This window comes from Callionymus lyra, chromosome 2 (assembly GCF_982586985.1).
Source record: "Callionymus lyra chromosome 2, fCalLyr1.hap1.1, whole genome shotgun sequence".
NCBI lineage: Eukaryota > Metazoa > Chordata > Actinopteri > Syngnathiformes > Callionymidae > Callionymus > Callionymus lyra.
The window spans coordinates 16,321,310-16,337,917 of NC_141819.1; the positions used below are offsets into that span (position 1 = coordinate 16,321,310).

Genomic DNA, 16,608 nt, shown 5'->3' on the forward strand with positions numbered 1-16,608 from the left:
TTCATCTCTGGGTCACCTTGACCCTGAGATAAGACAAGGGTTAAGTGCCAAGAGACTTTTTCAAATCTCTAGAAAGATAAAACGTGAAACTGATACGAGCCTTCATCTTGTTTTAAAAACATATCCACATGCTGCATTTGGCAATGACGCAAAAATGTGGGTTCTTACGTATTGTTGTTTTAAAATATACATGAAACATTGTCTGTGGCTGCATATTAAGTCTGCCATCTAATATACTTAGCTGGGTCTTTGTGACAGAAAAGTTATTAAACTATATAATGCAAAATCAGTTTCAACGAACATGTTTATGAAAGTGAGGAAAGTGAAGAAAAAACCGCAGCAGAACTTTTGACACCTCATTTTATTGTCCCAACATTCAAAAGTACAAATAATTCAAACACAACAGTTTTATGAAAAAGAAAAAAACAAACATTTACAGCAAGATTTTATTTTTCCAGTTTCAGAAATGACCTAAACTAGCAAGGATAACATGAAGTCATTCATCGCAGTAATTGGATTAATAATAAGAATAAGAAGAATAATAGCAATTATAATCATAATAATCATTGATAATTGGTAATAACATAAGCAGGAGTAGAGATAGAGAGAGAAAAAGAGCCGCGGTCATGAGGCCCCGTGAACATTTTTTTTTTTTTTTCCTCGTCTTTTTTGTCTTTAAAGATTTTGTTTATAGCTTTTCTCAGATAGTAAACAAACACGTCTCAGGAGGAAAATGAAAACCGACAAGAAGAGAGCCTAGTTCCTCTGTTCACCTTCCCTCCTCCACTACTGGCTGCGTTATCCTACTGGCAGGCTGCCACTATAAGGCGCTACAGGGGGTGGTGTGAGCCATAGGGGTGGGCATAGAGCAAGGTGACACAGCCCCATGTTTCAACACAAACGCACACACACACACACACACACGCTCGACAATCGCACTCAGGAAGACGCATACGGCAGTGTACTGAGGACGTACACGACGGATGTGGCGTGAACGCATCGCACAAATGTGGATCACACTCACGCGCACACACACTCACACACACACGCGCGGTTACATAAAGAAACATGCACACGGACATGCACGCACACACACACGGTCTAGGCGGAACACTCGCATCGAAAGAGTTCAAAAGTCAGACAGCGTAGGAAATAAGTTCACACATCTGAACAACATTCTACCGGGGTCGTTGCATAATTCAAGCTCCCAATGGAGGCGGGAGCATGAAGGGTCTGGTTGGTCGGCTGGTCGGATGGTTTCCTGTAACGATGGGATGGCGGCGGCGTGGACGGTAAATGGAATGACGGAAGTAGTGTCCGAGGTGTAAGAGAGAGGATGAACTTATGCAAGCAGGCGTCACACCTCCATCTTTTAATAACGAACAAAAGAATCCAATTCTGTATACTTCTGGAACCTTTCCCTCACCTCTCAAAATATATAATATATATCATATTAGAGTATATAAAATATAGAATTGGTACAATCCATCTCATCTCCAGAACACCTCAGTATAGTCAAGTGTTGCCTTTTTGTCGCTTCTTTAGATATTTCGTTGAAAGATGGCGTTTTCTCTAAAAAGAAACTCCTTTCAAAGTCCAGTGCAATGAACGACCCTCACGCTGTGTTGACGCGCCCGAGCCTCCACCAGCTGAATGTCTTATCAAATGTTCCCAAAGAATCTCTCAGACCCACATTTTTGCATAAAGTGTCATCACAAAGCGGTAGTAAGCGGAGGGAGGGTGTGGACGGAGTGGCTTTTTGGAACTACACAAACTTATCACAGGTTATATTGAACCAGAACGACTGTTTATAACATTCTATTAAGACTAAACTTTATTGAAAAAGATTCTAAAGAGTCATTGGAACAAGACAAGAAAAAAGCAATAGCAAATTGAACTAGTAACTAGGTTATGCATAGCGAGTAACTGTTTCTAGTAATAAGGGAAGAGCATCCCCCGACCCTCCAGACTTTTTTTTTTTTTCTCCGTTTTTCGTTACTTTTAGATTTTTTTATATTGTCATTTTGATATATTGGTACAAAGCACAAACGTACTAAAAGTTCTCTCAGTGCAGTGGAAGAGCCGCTCCACTAGAAACACCCCCCTCCCTGTACCAGCGTCACGCAAATACACAGACAATGAAACCAATAAATACATAAATACACATATAAATTAATAAATAGAGAATAAATAGAAATAAATAGAAAAATAAATAGTTTCAACATAGTAAACAAACCATTGTTGTAAGCATTTTGTTCGGGTTCTTTTGCCGCGGTGTTTAACTCAAAGTTAATCCAAATCTTTTTTGTTTTTATTCTTTTTTTCTCCACAAGCAACATGACGACAATTGAACAGTTTCCTCACAATTTTTTTTTTTTCTAATAACTCAACCACCACTTCATAATAAGTTGTCATATGAAAAAGACAAGCTCAAACAAAATAACAGTGACAACTCAGATACAGTAGATATTGTAAAACAAATGTAGACTATATATATATATTTATATGTATATCATCTATTTGTACACAGCAAAGAAAGACACAGTTGTCATAGATCCTCGAAGGAAACAAATATCTAGACTAACAGAACTAGCTAATCATCATAAACCTTTGACAAACATTTCACGCTTAGCAAGGAACTCAAAGAAAAAAGTCAGCAAGCCAAACAAACAGAACGAGGCAAACAAACCCAGAAAACAAATTTTGTTCAGTGATTCTTTCACGGCCGGAATCTGGTCGATACGCAAAGAAGCTCGCCAGATGTTTCCAGGCCAACAATAAACGAATAGTAAACGAAGAACAGCAGCTCAATTCAATGCCAACATCGAAATATTTTTTTGAAACAACACAGAACAACAAACGTGGATATTTAAGATATGTGGATAATGTAGTTTAGCACCTACTGTTGATCACTAAAAGGAACTTTTCTTTAAATGTTAGTACACAAATGCAGAGCAAAGGAAATGATATCGTGTATATTCAGCGTCTAAATGGATTAATGTGCATATAACTATTTACTAATATCCCATACTGACAAATGGCATAAAGAAGAGGACGAAGGGTCTTCTTGCTTTGGGCTCTGGACGATAAAGATGGTTCGGCCAGGGAAAGACCCTCTACCCTCCCTTTTGGGTATCGTCGTCGAATAACCACGCGCTAGTACACATGTGAAAAATTACCAAAATCACCTGCCTTAGTGTGTATTCCCTTTCACAAAACCTTCCTTCTACAAAATCACCGCCAACATGGATTCTCCAAAAAACAAACGTCCTTCTCCAACGACAAGACAAGGTGGTCCCACCCCCCCGCCCCGTCCCCAGTTAGCCAGTCAAAATATTTTTCTCTTTTTTCAAATCCAGATTCTTGTAAAAATTCTTCAATAGTTATTATTTTTAATTATCATTTATAAAAATAGATCTTATTTCTCTTTATTTTTATCTTTTTCTAAACATATTTTTTTTTTTTTCCAAGCAAAGAGATTTTCTCTTTGGCAACAGTTATATATTTTTTTTCTTAAATTACTGAACGTGTCTTCCGGAAAGCTAACCCGTCCCCTCCCTCAACCCATCTCCCTGAACCCCAGTGAGGAAAGACAATATGTTTTGTTAGCGATATAAAAGAAAATCAATGTTAGAAATTTCTTTTCTTTCTACATTACAGGATCGTCGAAGGGGGGACCTTTTAATACACACTAAAAACAAAATGAGTGGTTCACCAATTCAACTAAAGAGCCCCCTCCCTCTCAACCACGTGGTGGGTCATATTAACGACAGTGGATCCGGATATACAAAGAAAAGAATCCTGAATCAGGACAGATAAAAGGCTTGGATCGAAAAAAGGACATTCTCTTCTCTGAAATTTGGGGGTTCAGGGATTTGCTACTGTTTACACAGAAGAGGAAATAATTTCAACAACCACAAACAACTAAAGAATATACAACCAAAGAAACCTGCTCGTCACAGGAACTTCCTAAAAATTATCAACATCTCCTTCTTTTTGTTATACTTAGGCAACGTTGGCTTATAGGTCCAAAGTTATATATAAGCCATTTGGAGTTCAAATTCTAAGACGCTTTATGTCCCGGTCGGATTTTGCTGTTGTTGGATGGCTGCGGTAGGGTGTCGTGTGGTAACCAGAGGGGCTGGGATCTGGACGGGGGGATGTTCGGGGGAACAATTTCTGATTTGACGGGGTCGAAAGGGCGACCGATTTGATCTGTTAAAGTTCAGGACTTGTGTGTCTTGTTGGTTTTGAAGGAGACTTGCAAGACGCGGTCGCCCAACCTGTAGCCGTTCAGGCTGGCGATGGCCATGGCCGCCTCGTCGTAATTCGTCATGGTGACGAAGCCGAAGCCTTTGCACTTGTTGGTGTTGAAGTCACGGATCACCTTCACGTTGTTGACGGCGCCGAACGGACCGAACAGCTGCCAGAGGACGCTCTCGTCCGAATCTGGCGAGAGGTTGTAGACGAAGATGCACCAGCCGGTGCCCGTGTGGCCCGGGATGTTCATGCCGACCAGGCTGGTCATGCTGTCGATGGTGATGGGGGAGAACCTGGGGCAGAGAGGAGGGAAAGGCGGAGGTTATTGGACTCGCAGCAACACTCGGAAGAGGTTCTCAAAATGCCTTAAATGACCCTCGCAAGCATGACACAGCACTTCTCCAGATGATGGGAGCTAAACACACTTTAGATGAGATGTATTGATTTGTCGAGCACTCTCTATGCGTCTCTTCAATCTGCAACTCTGCAGGACCTCCTGGTCTGCTCAAGAGCACGCGGGCTCAGGACTTTTTGAGTCTTTGAGTGGATCTTTTGGGAGCTTAACAACCGGCAGGTGGTTGAATTTAAATTCCTGCTTGACATTCATCTAAACTCACTGCTTCTAAAAATCTGTTTGGCTTCATATTCTTCTTGTTCTTTTTTGATGCGAAAGATTTGGATTCTCGGTCGACATCACTTAATTACCTTTCCTGCTTCAAGGAAAGGAAGACGAAGGGGTCAAGAAAATAAAGCAAACGAGATAAAACAGACTCATTTCTTTTTCCACGTCTCTACTCTACAAACTTTGATTGAGATTTCCACTTTGTCGCAGTCTTTTGAGAATCGGTTGTGTTGAAGTGGTGCGGTGGGAGGGGGGGGGGGGTTACAGGACAAGCTGAATGGAAAATGGCAGCACTTTTCAGCCCTGAGGTATTAAGGTACAAAGTGTATTCTTCCTCCTCTTGCAGCAGTGTGCAGGGCGCTCTGTTGTGTTCCATCGCAGAGCTCGTGGCACTGATCGATAGCACTGCTAACAGCTGCGCCCCCCTACCCAGATCTGCCTTGTACTATATATGGCCGGCATTCACTGCGACCTTCCTTAATGACTTTGTTCATGCTTCAGCACCACTGTGGCGCCGGAGACGCGTGGAGATTTTATTTTCTTTCTGGTTAACCGCTGCGCTGGAGAGAAGATGTTGAAAACTTTATGGGAATTAAGCGCATTAAGAAGATAATTAAATACGATGGTTGATGACTTAAATTGTGTCCTTGAAAGGGCATGTGTAAGTTAAGAGTTACAGTACAAAGCTAAACTAGCTTAACACTTGAGCGGTTCAACAATACATATGCTAGAAAGTTTTCCACTAAACAGCGAGATTTTTACGGAGCCCCAGACATGACATGATAAAAGAAAAAGTATAATTTGTGGCCAAAACACAATGTAATATCTCTTTTCTAGTCTAAGAAATTATAGAAATATTAATGTAGTTCATTCTTTCCATTCATGGTCAGGCTCCTCCTTACATCACTGATCTGATCCAGCCTTACACCCCAGCTCGGGCTCTGAGGTCTGTGGATCAGAATCTACTTATGGTTCCACGCACACGGTTCAGGACCAGAGGAGAGAAATCTTTTCAGGCTGTTGCTCCTAAGCTTTGGAACGATCTTCCTCTCTCTTTGCGCTTGATGGATCTACTGACTCCTTTAAGAAACATCTTAAGACGTTTCTATTTGTTCAGGCTTTTCCTTGAATTTCTCGAACTCCTGTGTTGTTCTCAGTATTATCTTGATCTTTAAAGTATGTACTTTTTTGAGTATTGTTTTGATTGTTTAAGCGCTTTGTGACCCTGGTCTCGAAAAGCGCTATATAAATAAATATTACTTACTTACTTACTTACATTAAACTCTCTGGTGTCAATTATATGAGAATATAAATAATGTCTAAAAAACCAAACTATAGCTAGCCTATTATTCAACGTTTAGCTATTCTTGTTGTGGTTAACTCCAAACTATATGAATGTCTACATCACACTAAGATTCCTGAAACAATCACTTAAAAATGACAATAACTCGACCCGAAGATTTCGAGTCCATAGCTGTGTTCTTTAGCCATGAGCTATATGGGCTGATGACGTGAAGGGGTTAAACTTCCATTCATAAACTCAAGTATTTAAACTATTGTGTGGCCAAGAATTACATTTTTGTCATGTCTGGGGCTCCGTAGATTTTGGTCATTAAATCTCATGACTCTTGTTAAACTACTAATATGTTATTACTGTTATGATTTGCATGAACCAAGCTTTTCTTGAAACTATTTCTTAGTGAGGATCTTAAACAGAGTAAACTGGTCATGAGACGTCATAATTGGTTTCTGGAACTCATCTGTTGTTCTCTGTGTTATCTTGACCTTTTAAGTATATATTTTATTGAGTAATGTTTTGATGGTTTAAGTGCTTTGTGACCCTGGTCTCTATAAATTTAAAGTACTTAATAACTTACTTACATGCTGTAAAGGCAGGAAAAGTATTTCCATTGTGCCTTCGTAATATACATAAAACAACCAAAATGTTTTGATGAAGATATTTCAGAAGTTTTTGGGTATTCAGATCTTTTCATTATATATATTTTATTATTATTGTGCTGTGTTGATTTTGTGTATTTCCAACAGGGATGGAAACTCAGCCACTGTTGATTAGTCATCTGGTGTGACTGAAGTAGCCCCGGGAGTGTGCTGGGTGAAATCTGCTATGACCTCTTGACAACTAGTGTTCAAATGTCATATCTATTTGATCTAAAATTAGTTCCATGGGTTCCGGCAGAAGCAGCCCTGCATCGCCATCTTTCTGCTGGGGTCAAGCACTAAGTGGGGGAAAAAAGAAGCTCAATCATGCTTCTGTGAAATGTCTGTAACACAACCTGGAGTTGGACATCAATTGTAATCGTCTTACGCGAGTGACTTCTTCATTATTGCTCGTATAGGAGTCTTAATATCAGGGTTCTAAATCTGTTGAAGCATCCCTGTGATTGGGAGGAAGGCTGTGTAAACCAGAGCGAGGCGGCATGTGAAACTTTACAACGTAGCCATCAGATTGTAACACCGATGTTACAGATGAGACCAGGGGTTGCATAGCAACTGTGTTAGCTCAGCAGATGTCTATTCTTTCAATTCCAAAGCCAACCATCCCCAGCTCTAACACCTTTCTTGTCTTTTAGTTGAAATAATACAACTACAGACGCTGGAAATCACTTTGAAGTCAAAAGATAGCCCTACAATCAGGATTATATAAATGGATTAGAGTCGGGGGTCGTGCTGGAGACGTGGCGCTCACGTTAGCCCTCAGATGTCACCGCTAGCACAATAAAGATGAGAAAATGAGCTTGAATCGCGTCCTTTCAAATCTGGTTTCTGTGGAATTTAAAGGCCATCTAGTTGAAGCGCTGTTTGTACATGTAGATAAGTTGAATTAAATGCAACATGCAAGATGCCAGCAGCAGCACTTGAGACACCGACGAGAGCAGCTGGAGCCCGGGGTTATGTAACACCTACGGTGGTGAGGAAGTAAAATGAAATATGGAGGCGAAAACATGGAATTCGAGCGGAGCAGTGCCGAGCAAAGTTGTAGCTGTCTGTAGAAAAACATGTTCTGTTTCCTGCATGGATCCAGGTTCATCCACACGCATCTTTTGATTGAACTTTAAGCCAAAAAATGAATTACTGGTCGGATGCTTGGAATTCCAGTCACTGTGTTTGTGTAGATCTAAACTGAGCAAGGCATTTATGTATGGTGTCATAAAGCAGGTGAACCTGAATCCAGTAGAGAAACACAAACACCTAGAAATAAGGAACCAGAAATCAAAAACCACTGTCTGCACAAGAAACCACCCAAAACAATAGAAACAACACCGGCATGTGTCATAATCAAAACAAAGCAAATCCATCACCACGGAAAACAAGACAGATTGTTTTCTATTTCGGACACCTAAGGTGTTTTCAACTCAAGCTCACACGGAAAAAACAAAATCAAATAAAGAACCAAAGGATGCAATCGACCTGAAATACTGTCGAACGTAAAGTGATAGAAGGAAACATCAAAGAAACACTGAAAATCATTGAGTCAACATGGACATCTGGCATTGGGTGAAGTTTTTAATTACCTCTTTACGCCATAGGCCATATTAAGCAAATTGTCCAGCCTGTAAAGAGAAGGAGGGTTCTGGGGTTAATGGTGGGCAGATGGTCGACTCACTCAATGGAACTAATGTCAAGTCTCTGTAGGAATTATTCCTCATTCGAGAGCAAAACAAACCCATCAACAGTTGGCCCATCGCACCGAAGAGCCTCACCAGTAAGAGCCTGTCGCCAGTTAATGAACCTACAGAGTCGTCAGTATGTTTGTCATTTGTTCAGTCGGCCATTCAGATTGTTTGAGTTTTCACCTTTGCTGACAAATGCTTCAGCGTGTTAAAGACCATGGACTTCCTTCTTCCTGTGTTCTGCCGCTCTGCTGTATTAACCCGTTTCTGGTCAGTCCTTTAAAGTGGTAGTTAACCCAGGATTCAAATAGTTTCTACTCACCCTCATGTTGACTAAGGGTTGGGATTATTTTCAGAGTAATCTGTTCCTTTTTAGAGTAATAGACAAAAATGTTTGTTCATTTTAATGTAGCGATTGGAGCTCAATAGTCTTCGTCTTCATCTTCGTCCAAAATGACACTTAAAAACATCAAAATAACTCCATACTGCTCGTCTGTAACGTCCATCTTGTATTGAAGCCTCGACATGTTCCGGAAAGACTTCAACAAGTCTATAGTTTGTAGCATAAGTTTAAAAAACAACAAGCGATACAGACAGGAAGTACTCTGGGTAAACATCGTTGGTGCTTTCGGAGCCACCACAGTCTACTGTTGCTTAAAATACCGTTTTTCGGAACCGTTTCTCATCCTCAGGTTTCAATACAAGATTAACGTTACAGCCATACACCACAGAGGTATTTGGATGTTTTTAGGTTTGTCATTTTGGACAAGGTGAAGACAACTCAGCATCAGAGGCTACATTAAAATATACTTTTTGCCTATAGCTCTGAAAAGGAAAAAACAACCTCAACCCTTATTCAATCGAGGTTGAGTAGAAAATGATTGAAGTTTGAATTTTTGATTAGCCATCACGTTTAAGAACATTCTAGTGACCACAATTGAATGAGAGAAAAAAAAAGGAATACAAAACCCAAGTACAGAGCTTTGTCTGTGCAATGGTTTGGAATTTGGAATGACAGCGAGAGAGGTGATTAAGAGTCGGATGGAATGACTGTGTGTTACAGGAGGCGCCTCATAAATAAATATAGCAGTTTAACTGTTCTAGTTTAAGGACACGCTCAGCTTTTATATCCTCTTTCACCTGCGAGCTAAGGCTATTGCAGTCACTCGAGGTAAATAGTGTGTGTTGGGTTTGGTGTGGCTTAAGAACATTGCAGGTAATTGTGTGTTTGATCTGAGTGGAGGAAAGATGTGGCCAGAATAGAAATGTTGCTCTTCTTGGACGGATGCAGTCATGGTGAGTCAATGACCTCCATTCCTCACTTGGGCCCCGCCTGTCTCATGTCCTATTAACTTGTCTGGCCTAATGGAGGAGGGCTGCGGCTTATTGAGCAACAGCTGGCTCGTCACGTCTCATTCGTCCTCAAAACACAACAAACTCTGAGAGTTTCACTCCAACGCTTTGGTTGCTGATCCAGTCATCACCCACCTGGGCACCCCGACTCTCTTTTTTACTGATATTAAATACCGTATTTTAGATTGAGTCAAAACTATTTTCCAGGTAATATGAAATCATAAATGCTCCTGTTGCTACTTTTATATTCATTTGCTTTTATACGCCTGTCATGTCTAATTACTGCGAACACGTTTTGCAGTCGGTGTAATTAACATTGTTAGTTTCTTGTCAATGTATCTTTTGTTAAACAACAGAAGGAAATCTTTTTTTCTATCTTCGTTCATTTTTATGATGATTATCATAATTGTACTTTAGCAGAACTCTACAGCCAAATATGATTATATTTATTATAACATCTATCAAGCCTTATGAATACATTATAATGTCTTATTAATGCGCTATTAATGCAGTAAGACCTTATCAAAACCAGTTATGTTTTATATTGTAACAAAGCCAACAAACACAAACACATACTGGAAGAGGCATTTTAAGACATTCACAGTATGTGAGACGCATATATTAAATATTCTTCTGCGGTTTGACCAATTTCTTATGTGAAATAATGACTTCATATAAGGAAGCGCAGTTATAAATCGTTTATAAATATCATACATTATGATGGAATTATTTGAATTGGATTGGACTTTCTGGAGATGAGGGAAAAAGGTTTTTGTTAAAACAATTGACCAAATTGTGTAGATTTACATTTAAATTGACAAAGATTGATGTTAAACACAATACAATGAAAGCATTTTTCCCTCTCATAATGAGGGTATTTGCTACTTAGTGTGGTGGCTACACCTTGGGTTCTTTAAAAGTGAATATCGGCTCTTAAAACGTATTTTTCAAAACAGGTTTAAAATCCCTTCGATATAATTAAACATTGCTTTTTTTTTCATTTTGTTTTGACAGCAAACATGGGCACTGTTGCTCTGTGAATCAGTGGCCTTGCCAAGATGAACAAAAACAGTTTTTAAGAAACAAAAACCTTTAAAATGACAAGTGTTGACTGATTTTTTTTAATTCAGTAAAAGGCTTGTCACGCTCTGCCGATGTGTCTTTGTTTTATGTCGTGATTAACCATGAAAGGAAATCTGAGAAAAAGAGGAAATGCTCGAGAAGGATATTCAGAATAATTAAACTAGTAATTAGTCCATTATGCGGTAAAAGAATACGCAGGCTGATTGTGGGTAAATGAGTCAATTGGCGAGGCTGAGCAGCAGCAGCGGCGGGGCCCAGAAGCAGGAAGGCATCTGGTGGCCACTGAGCCGCTGGGCCACGACTCCACAACCTGCCTGCTCACGCCGGATCCCTCACGCTTACATGTCCGGACAAACGTCGACCCAACGCCTCTCATAAAACACTGAACCAACGATCAATATGAACAATAGCACCTCTGTGTTCACAGCTCTTCGATATATGTTCGGACACAGAAATCGATCCTTGCGCGGTTCTAGAGGTTACATCTTGTGACCTATTTGAATTTGATCAATAATACAAATCGATTATATGAATTTAGAATTTTCAAAGACTGAAAAAATTTTTATCCAAATTTTCGTTTTTTTAAGCTAAGGAGAGCTGGAGCAAAGGGACGCAGCCAGGAAGTGTCCTGTGGTTGTGAGATTTGATGGGAAGCGACAGCTCTCCTGTGGAGCCTGTAAATTGGCTTGGCGTATCACAGACACACAGCCACGCTACATCGCTCAGGTGTCACACCGGGGAAGGCTCTCTAAAAAAAATAAAAAAAAATTCTTCCAAGCCCTGACTTTGATATAGAGTAAACAGCACATCCAGAGCTGCATCATTGAAAGTGAAAGAATTCTATGAGCACATTTAGGATTAGAAGATGGGGCATCACATCAGAGGATAAGGGGCTTTGTTATATTTTAGGGGTTTGAGGTGAATCTGAACTACCTACAAGTCTATGAAGAGAGAGTTACTAGACAATGGGTGATGAAATGATATCAAAGAAGTTGTACATGCTGTTTTCAGTCAGTTTTTTTTTACATCATTCAAGAAACTGAGCAGGGGGAGAATGAATGGATTTCTCAGATTAATAAATTAAAGTTGGAGGATGAGATGGTGAGTTTAAGTGGTGGTGGATGATGTTCTTAAGTTGAGTTAAATTTATAATATTTGTCCTCGGTCAAATTTGGATCAATATAAAACCTATTTGATGATGAAACGTGTGAATGACAGAACCCCACATTCTCGACTGAACCATTGACCTGGACTGAGACAGAGCAGCTGGACTGAAGTGACAACCAGATCATCTCAACACGTGTTTGTTAAATGACATGCTTTAGACACATGAAAATGAAACTGTTGTACGCTAAGAGGCTGAAAACCGTCACTGAGATTGCACTTTTAGTGTTTTTGAACACACTGAAACTGCTTTTAATTTCAGTTTTTAAAATTCATATTAACATTGTTTAATTGAAGTTGTGAATGAAGTGAGTTAAATAGAAAGAAGAGCAGAAACGATGATCAATTGAAAAAATAAACCCTTTATACAGTATTTATCTACAGTTCAGGCCAACGTTTGGACACGCCCTTTCTTTCAATGTTATTGTCAAGACTATTTAATTGTAGATTATCACTGAAGGCATCAAACCTATGAGTGAATACATGAATACTGCTGAATACTTTGCAGAATTTTAGCTTTTATCTTGATGAGACATGACACAGTGTTTACTTAGCAGGTGTCTTGTCTCAAAAACCAATGAGCTGAATTTGGAGAAACCACTGACCATCATAACTTTGAGATACGAAGTTCAGCCAGACCAAAAACTTTTAATGAGCCTGTTAGGTGTGTCCAAATCTTTGGCCGGTACTGTACAAATATATTTTTATCTAATTGAATGGATCCATCTAGTTTCAGTCGTTTTAGCTTGTTTACCTAGTTCCATGCTTATTTGAACTCTGAAAATGAACACACATCAATCCTTTTTTTTTAAAGATGGCGAAAGCCAACCTAATGTCACATTTTTAGTTTCCAAAATATCTGCAGGACTTCCTCACCTGAACCTCTGGGCCTGGTGGTGGAGCGGGCCTGGGTACCGGCGATTGGGCGACTGGTACAGTTGCGACAGAAGAGCTTGGCTGGTCTTCTGGCTGGGGTTGTTGGCGAACTTGACTGTGATGGGCTCAGCCGCTCCCGATGGCTTCTGTCCGTTCAGGCCCTTGATGGCCTCCTCAGCCTCTATCCTCTTATCAAAGCGGATGAAGCCCACACCTCGGGAGCCACCTGCGGGGCCAGCAGATCACAAACAAACACAGCCTCTTTTACTTCACAGAGTTTTGGATGAAACAGTCTGTACAAAATACTGCTTGAAAAACAGGCTTCACTTTTATATGAGCAAACATAAAAAACAAGAAAGAAAGTCCACTGCAGCAAAAGGTGAATATATATGAAGAAGGATGAGGACTAAATTATTTGAGCATTTTGCGTTACTTCTTTCCAGGCTGTCAATGAATTATGTGGAGCCTTGTATACATATTAATGCATTTATAACGGTTTGTTGCTCAGAGACTGACTGACTTTAACAATGGATATCGTCGACTCACGTATTCTCTTGTAAAGAAGAAGGAAAAAAAAAGGATCTGAAGGACAAGAAAATCTGTCACACGGTCTCTCAACTTTAGAGGGTTTCCATTATATGTAGTGATTGTTCTACAATTTTGACAATTGTGCTGTGAACATGTTTCCATTAAAGGTTGTTTTGGGCAGACGCCTCGAAAATGTCAGATCCTGTCACACCGCTGCAGGAAAGTGGACGTTTTAAAACCTTGGTTTTTTTTTTTTTACTGTCAACTTTGGCAGGAATACATTTTTCAAGTATGACACCAAGAAGAGTCTCTTTCTGGGTTTATGTGCACTCAGTGTGTCTCAGGCCATATTCTCCGAGACATGTGACTCGACATGTGACTCGACATGTGACGTGTAACTGCAAAATAATTTCGGTTTCAATTAATCATTAATTGGTGGAACCCTTTACAATGGTAATACAATTATTCTGATTGAAATATTTTTTTGTAAATTATTTTCCTTTGTTAGGATGAATTCCATCGGACTAAAATGGCTTTTTAAAAAGTGCTATTATCATGTCTTTGTCCTTTTTCATCGTGCTTTGCTTTCACAGATTTCAATAAAATGTAAGAAAATCTTGAAGATTGCTGATCCAAATTACAATCTGTATCCATGAACCACAAGAAGAATTTTGGTGCAGAAAGCTGTTCTTTTTCTTGTGTTCAGTACGTAATGCATGGAAAAAACGGAACACTTTACCTACATTGAACCAAAATTGTATCACATTTCATTTTAACATAAGAAAAGTAGAAGCTATGATATTGGGTCAAAAAAAAAGAATCTTTCCCGAGAGCATTTCTACTTTTCTAGTCATACATTTGATTGACTTTGTCCAACATTTACTGGACATTTGAGATTTCCTGAAGCTCAGCTTAGCTTGTAGAACTAATTTCCAAAATCGTGAAACTAATGTACAAAATCGTGAAACTAATAAGACAAACCAGGAACCATCAGTAGATTCTGATCCACAGACCTCAGAGCCCGAGCTGGGGTGTAAGTCTGGATCAGATCACTGATTTAAGGAGGAGTCTGACCATGAATAGATCTGAAAGTAAGAACCAGAATTTTAAAATTGATCCTAAAAGAAACTGGCAGCCAGTGAAGAGTTTTAAGGATCGGAGAAATGTGAATTCTTCTACTAGTTCAGGTCAAAATTCTCGCTGCAGAGTTGTGTATTAACTGCAGGCGAGACAGCTACAATAGAATCATTACAAAAGTCCAAACAAGAAAACACAAACGCATGGATAATCGTGTCTAGCACAATTTTCCTGAGTTTAGAAATTTCCTTAGTTGAAAAAAAAACAGTTTTTGGTCAGTTTTCTCTATTGATGTACTAGAAAATATGTCTAGTTGGAGTCTTAAATATCGACCAAGGCCTGTGACGACGACAATGATGATGTCACAATAGTGCCCTTGAGCTAAAGCGGCATCTTTAAAAGTCACCTTGAGTCTGGACAGAGACGGTTACGCAACACAAACTGAAAGAGCATTTCTGGCTAAAGTGTGATCAGAAGTTTATTCCCTTCGCCAAGCACAAAAGCTTTATCTATTGCTGGGAGTGACATTTCAGTCGTTCCCTTGGAGATCTTGGAGAGGAATTTAGAGCTACACTTCTTGGGAGGTCCTTTATTGCCATACACAAATGTGTGTGTAGCTGACGGTCTGTATGTGTATAAGCTCAGTGGTATCTATTAATGGATGCTGTGCCATGTTTTAATGAGGCTGCCTCCATGGCCCAGAGGATGCTCGCTCGGTGACAGCAGCACACGGGCAAAGAGACTATTTACATAATTCTGTGTCTGCACACAGGCACGTCTGCGCAGCTCACACTCAATAAAAGCAAGGTAGCGGGGAAGAGGGAGTTCTTGTGTTTGAGCATCATGTGTGTGGCGAGTTTCTCACACATAAAAGAGCAGCGGATTGTAACGTGATGTCCCACCGCTCCGCACGTCTTCCCTTTTCTGTTGACTTGTCTCATCCGGCTTCATGCTCCACAACTTTTATTTGGGAGAGCACATTGACCGGTTCACTTCTGGGTTTACTCCATGTAGCGAGCACCAGCGCCGACCTGGACTGTGCATGAGCCCGAGGCAACGTTCTGTTCTTTGACGGTTCATTTCCAAACACTGTGCAAATCTCGTTCAAATGCACAACATTAATTTGTGCAAAAATAGCCTTTTTATTTTCAAAAGTGTACTCATGCCGTAGACTATGAAGATATTTCACTTCATGTAGGTTTATTTAGATAGATAAACTTTATTCATTTATTTAGAATATTTATTGCAAATTTTAAGCATTTTTTTTGTTCTTACCTCCTTACTCAAGCTTATTTAACTACAAACTGTCATGTTATTCAATTTAATTTACTTATTTTGTACTAAACTCTCTTTTCATTGAAGCATTTAAATAAGAAATATGTGCTTAAGTCCCGCCCACTGAAAAATACTTTTTCCTGAGCTAAAAATCTTGTTTACAATAACCACAACCACTCTGCTGTGTTTGGTCCAACATTGAGGTTTGTCACTGCGCGTCATTAATCCAAAGATTCTCCATCTCCTAGGGTCTGGTTGTATAAACAAAGCAGGGGTTGATTACAACTGGCTGGGGGAGACGGGGGAGAACTTTATCAAGTAATAAGTTGGAGAGGAAGACCTCAACATTTGAAACATGGGAGTGAGTCAGGAGCGTTGGGTTTTCACTGTAGTTGCCCTTTAAGAATGATAATGAAAATATAACTTATCTCAATCTATCTCGACCTCACTTCACACTTCGGAAAACTTATCTCGGGCTCTTGTCAGCTCGTGAGTCATTTTCAGCTTAGAGTTGAGATGTAGCAAATTGGTTCCTCTCAGCTGGAAATACCTGGAGGGACACAACTAGGTGACATCCTTAACAGTCTCCTCTGTGTGGGGAAGCTGTGGCACAATTCTGAGTCACTGAATGACGACTGAGCTCCTCACCCACTGATATCAACCTACTTGTTTAGACCACACACTCCTGGTTGGAACACGGAGATCACGGCTTGAGAAATGTCTCTTTACATTGTGAGG

At 39.9% G+C, this 16,608-nt stretch overlaps 1 protein-coding gene across 2 annotated transcripts in view; it reads right to left on the minus strand.

The window, feature by feature from the left end:
* Positions 1–343: 343 nt before the first annotated feature.
* elavl4 (ELAV like neuron-specific RNA binding protein 4) overlaps positions 344–16,608 on the minus strand; it is an 84,870-nt gene continuing 68,605 nt past the window's right edge. Inside the window, exons 7-9 of one of the 2 annotated variants that reach the window (XM_087783717.1) lie at positions 12,991–13,216; positions 8,416–8,454; positions 344–4,553 (exon numbers count right to left, since the gene is read on the minus strand). In XM_087783717.1, coding sequence (XP_087639843.1) covers positions 4,226–4,553; positions 8,416–8,454; positions 12,991–13,216 — 593 coding nt within the window. In that variant the 3' untranslated portion in view covers positions 344–4,225. The remainder of the gene's footprint in view (positions 4,554–8,415; positions 8,455–12,990; positions 13,217–16,608) is intronic. The other variant, XM_087783721.1, reaches the window with a different exon arrangement.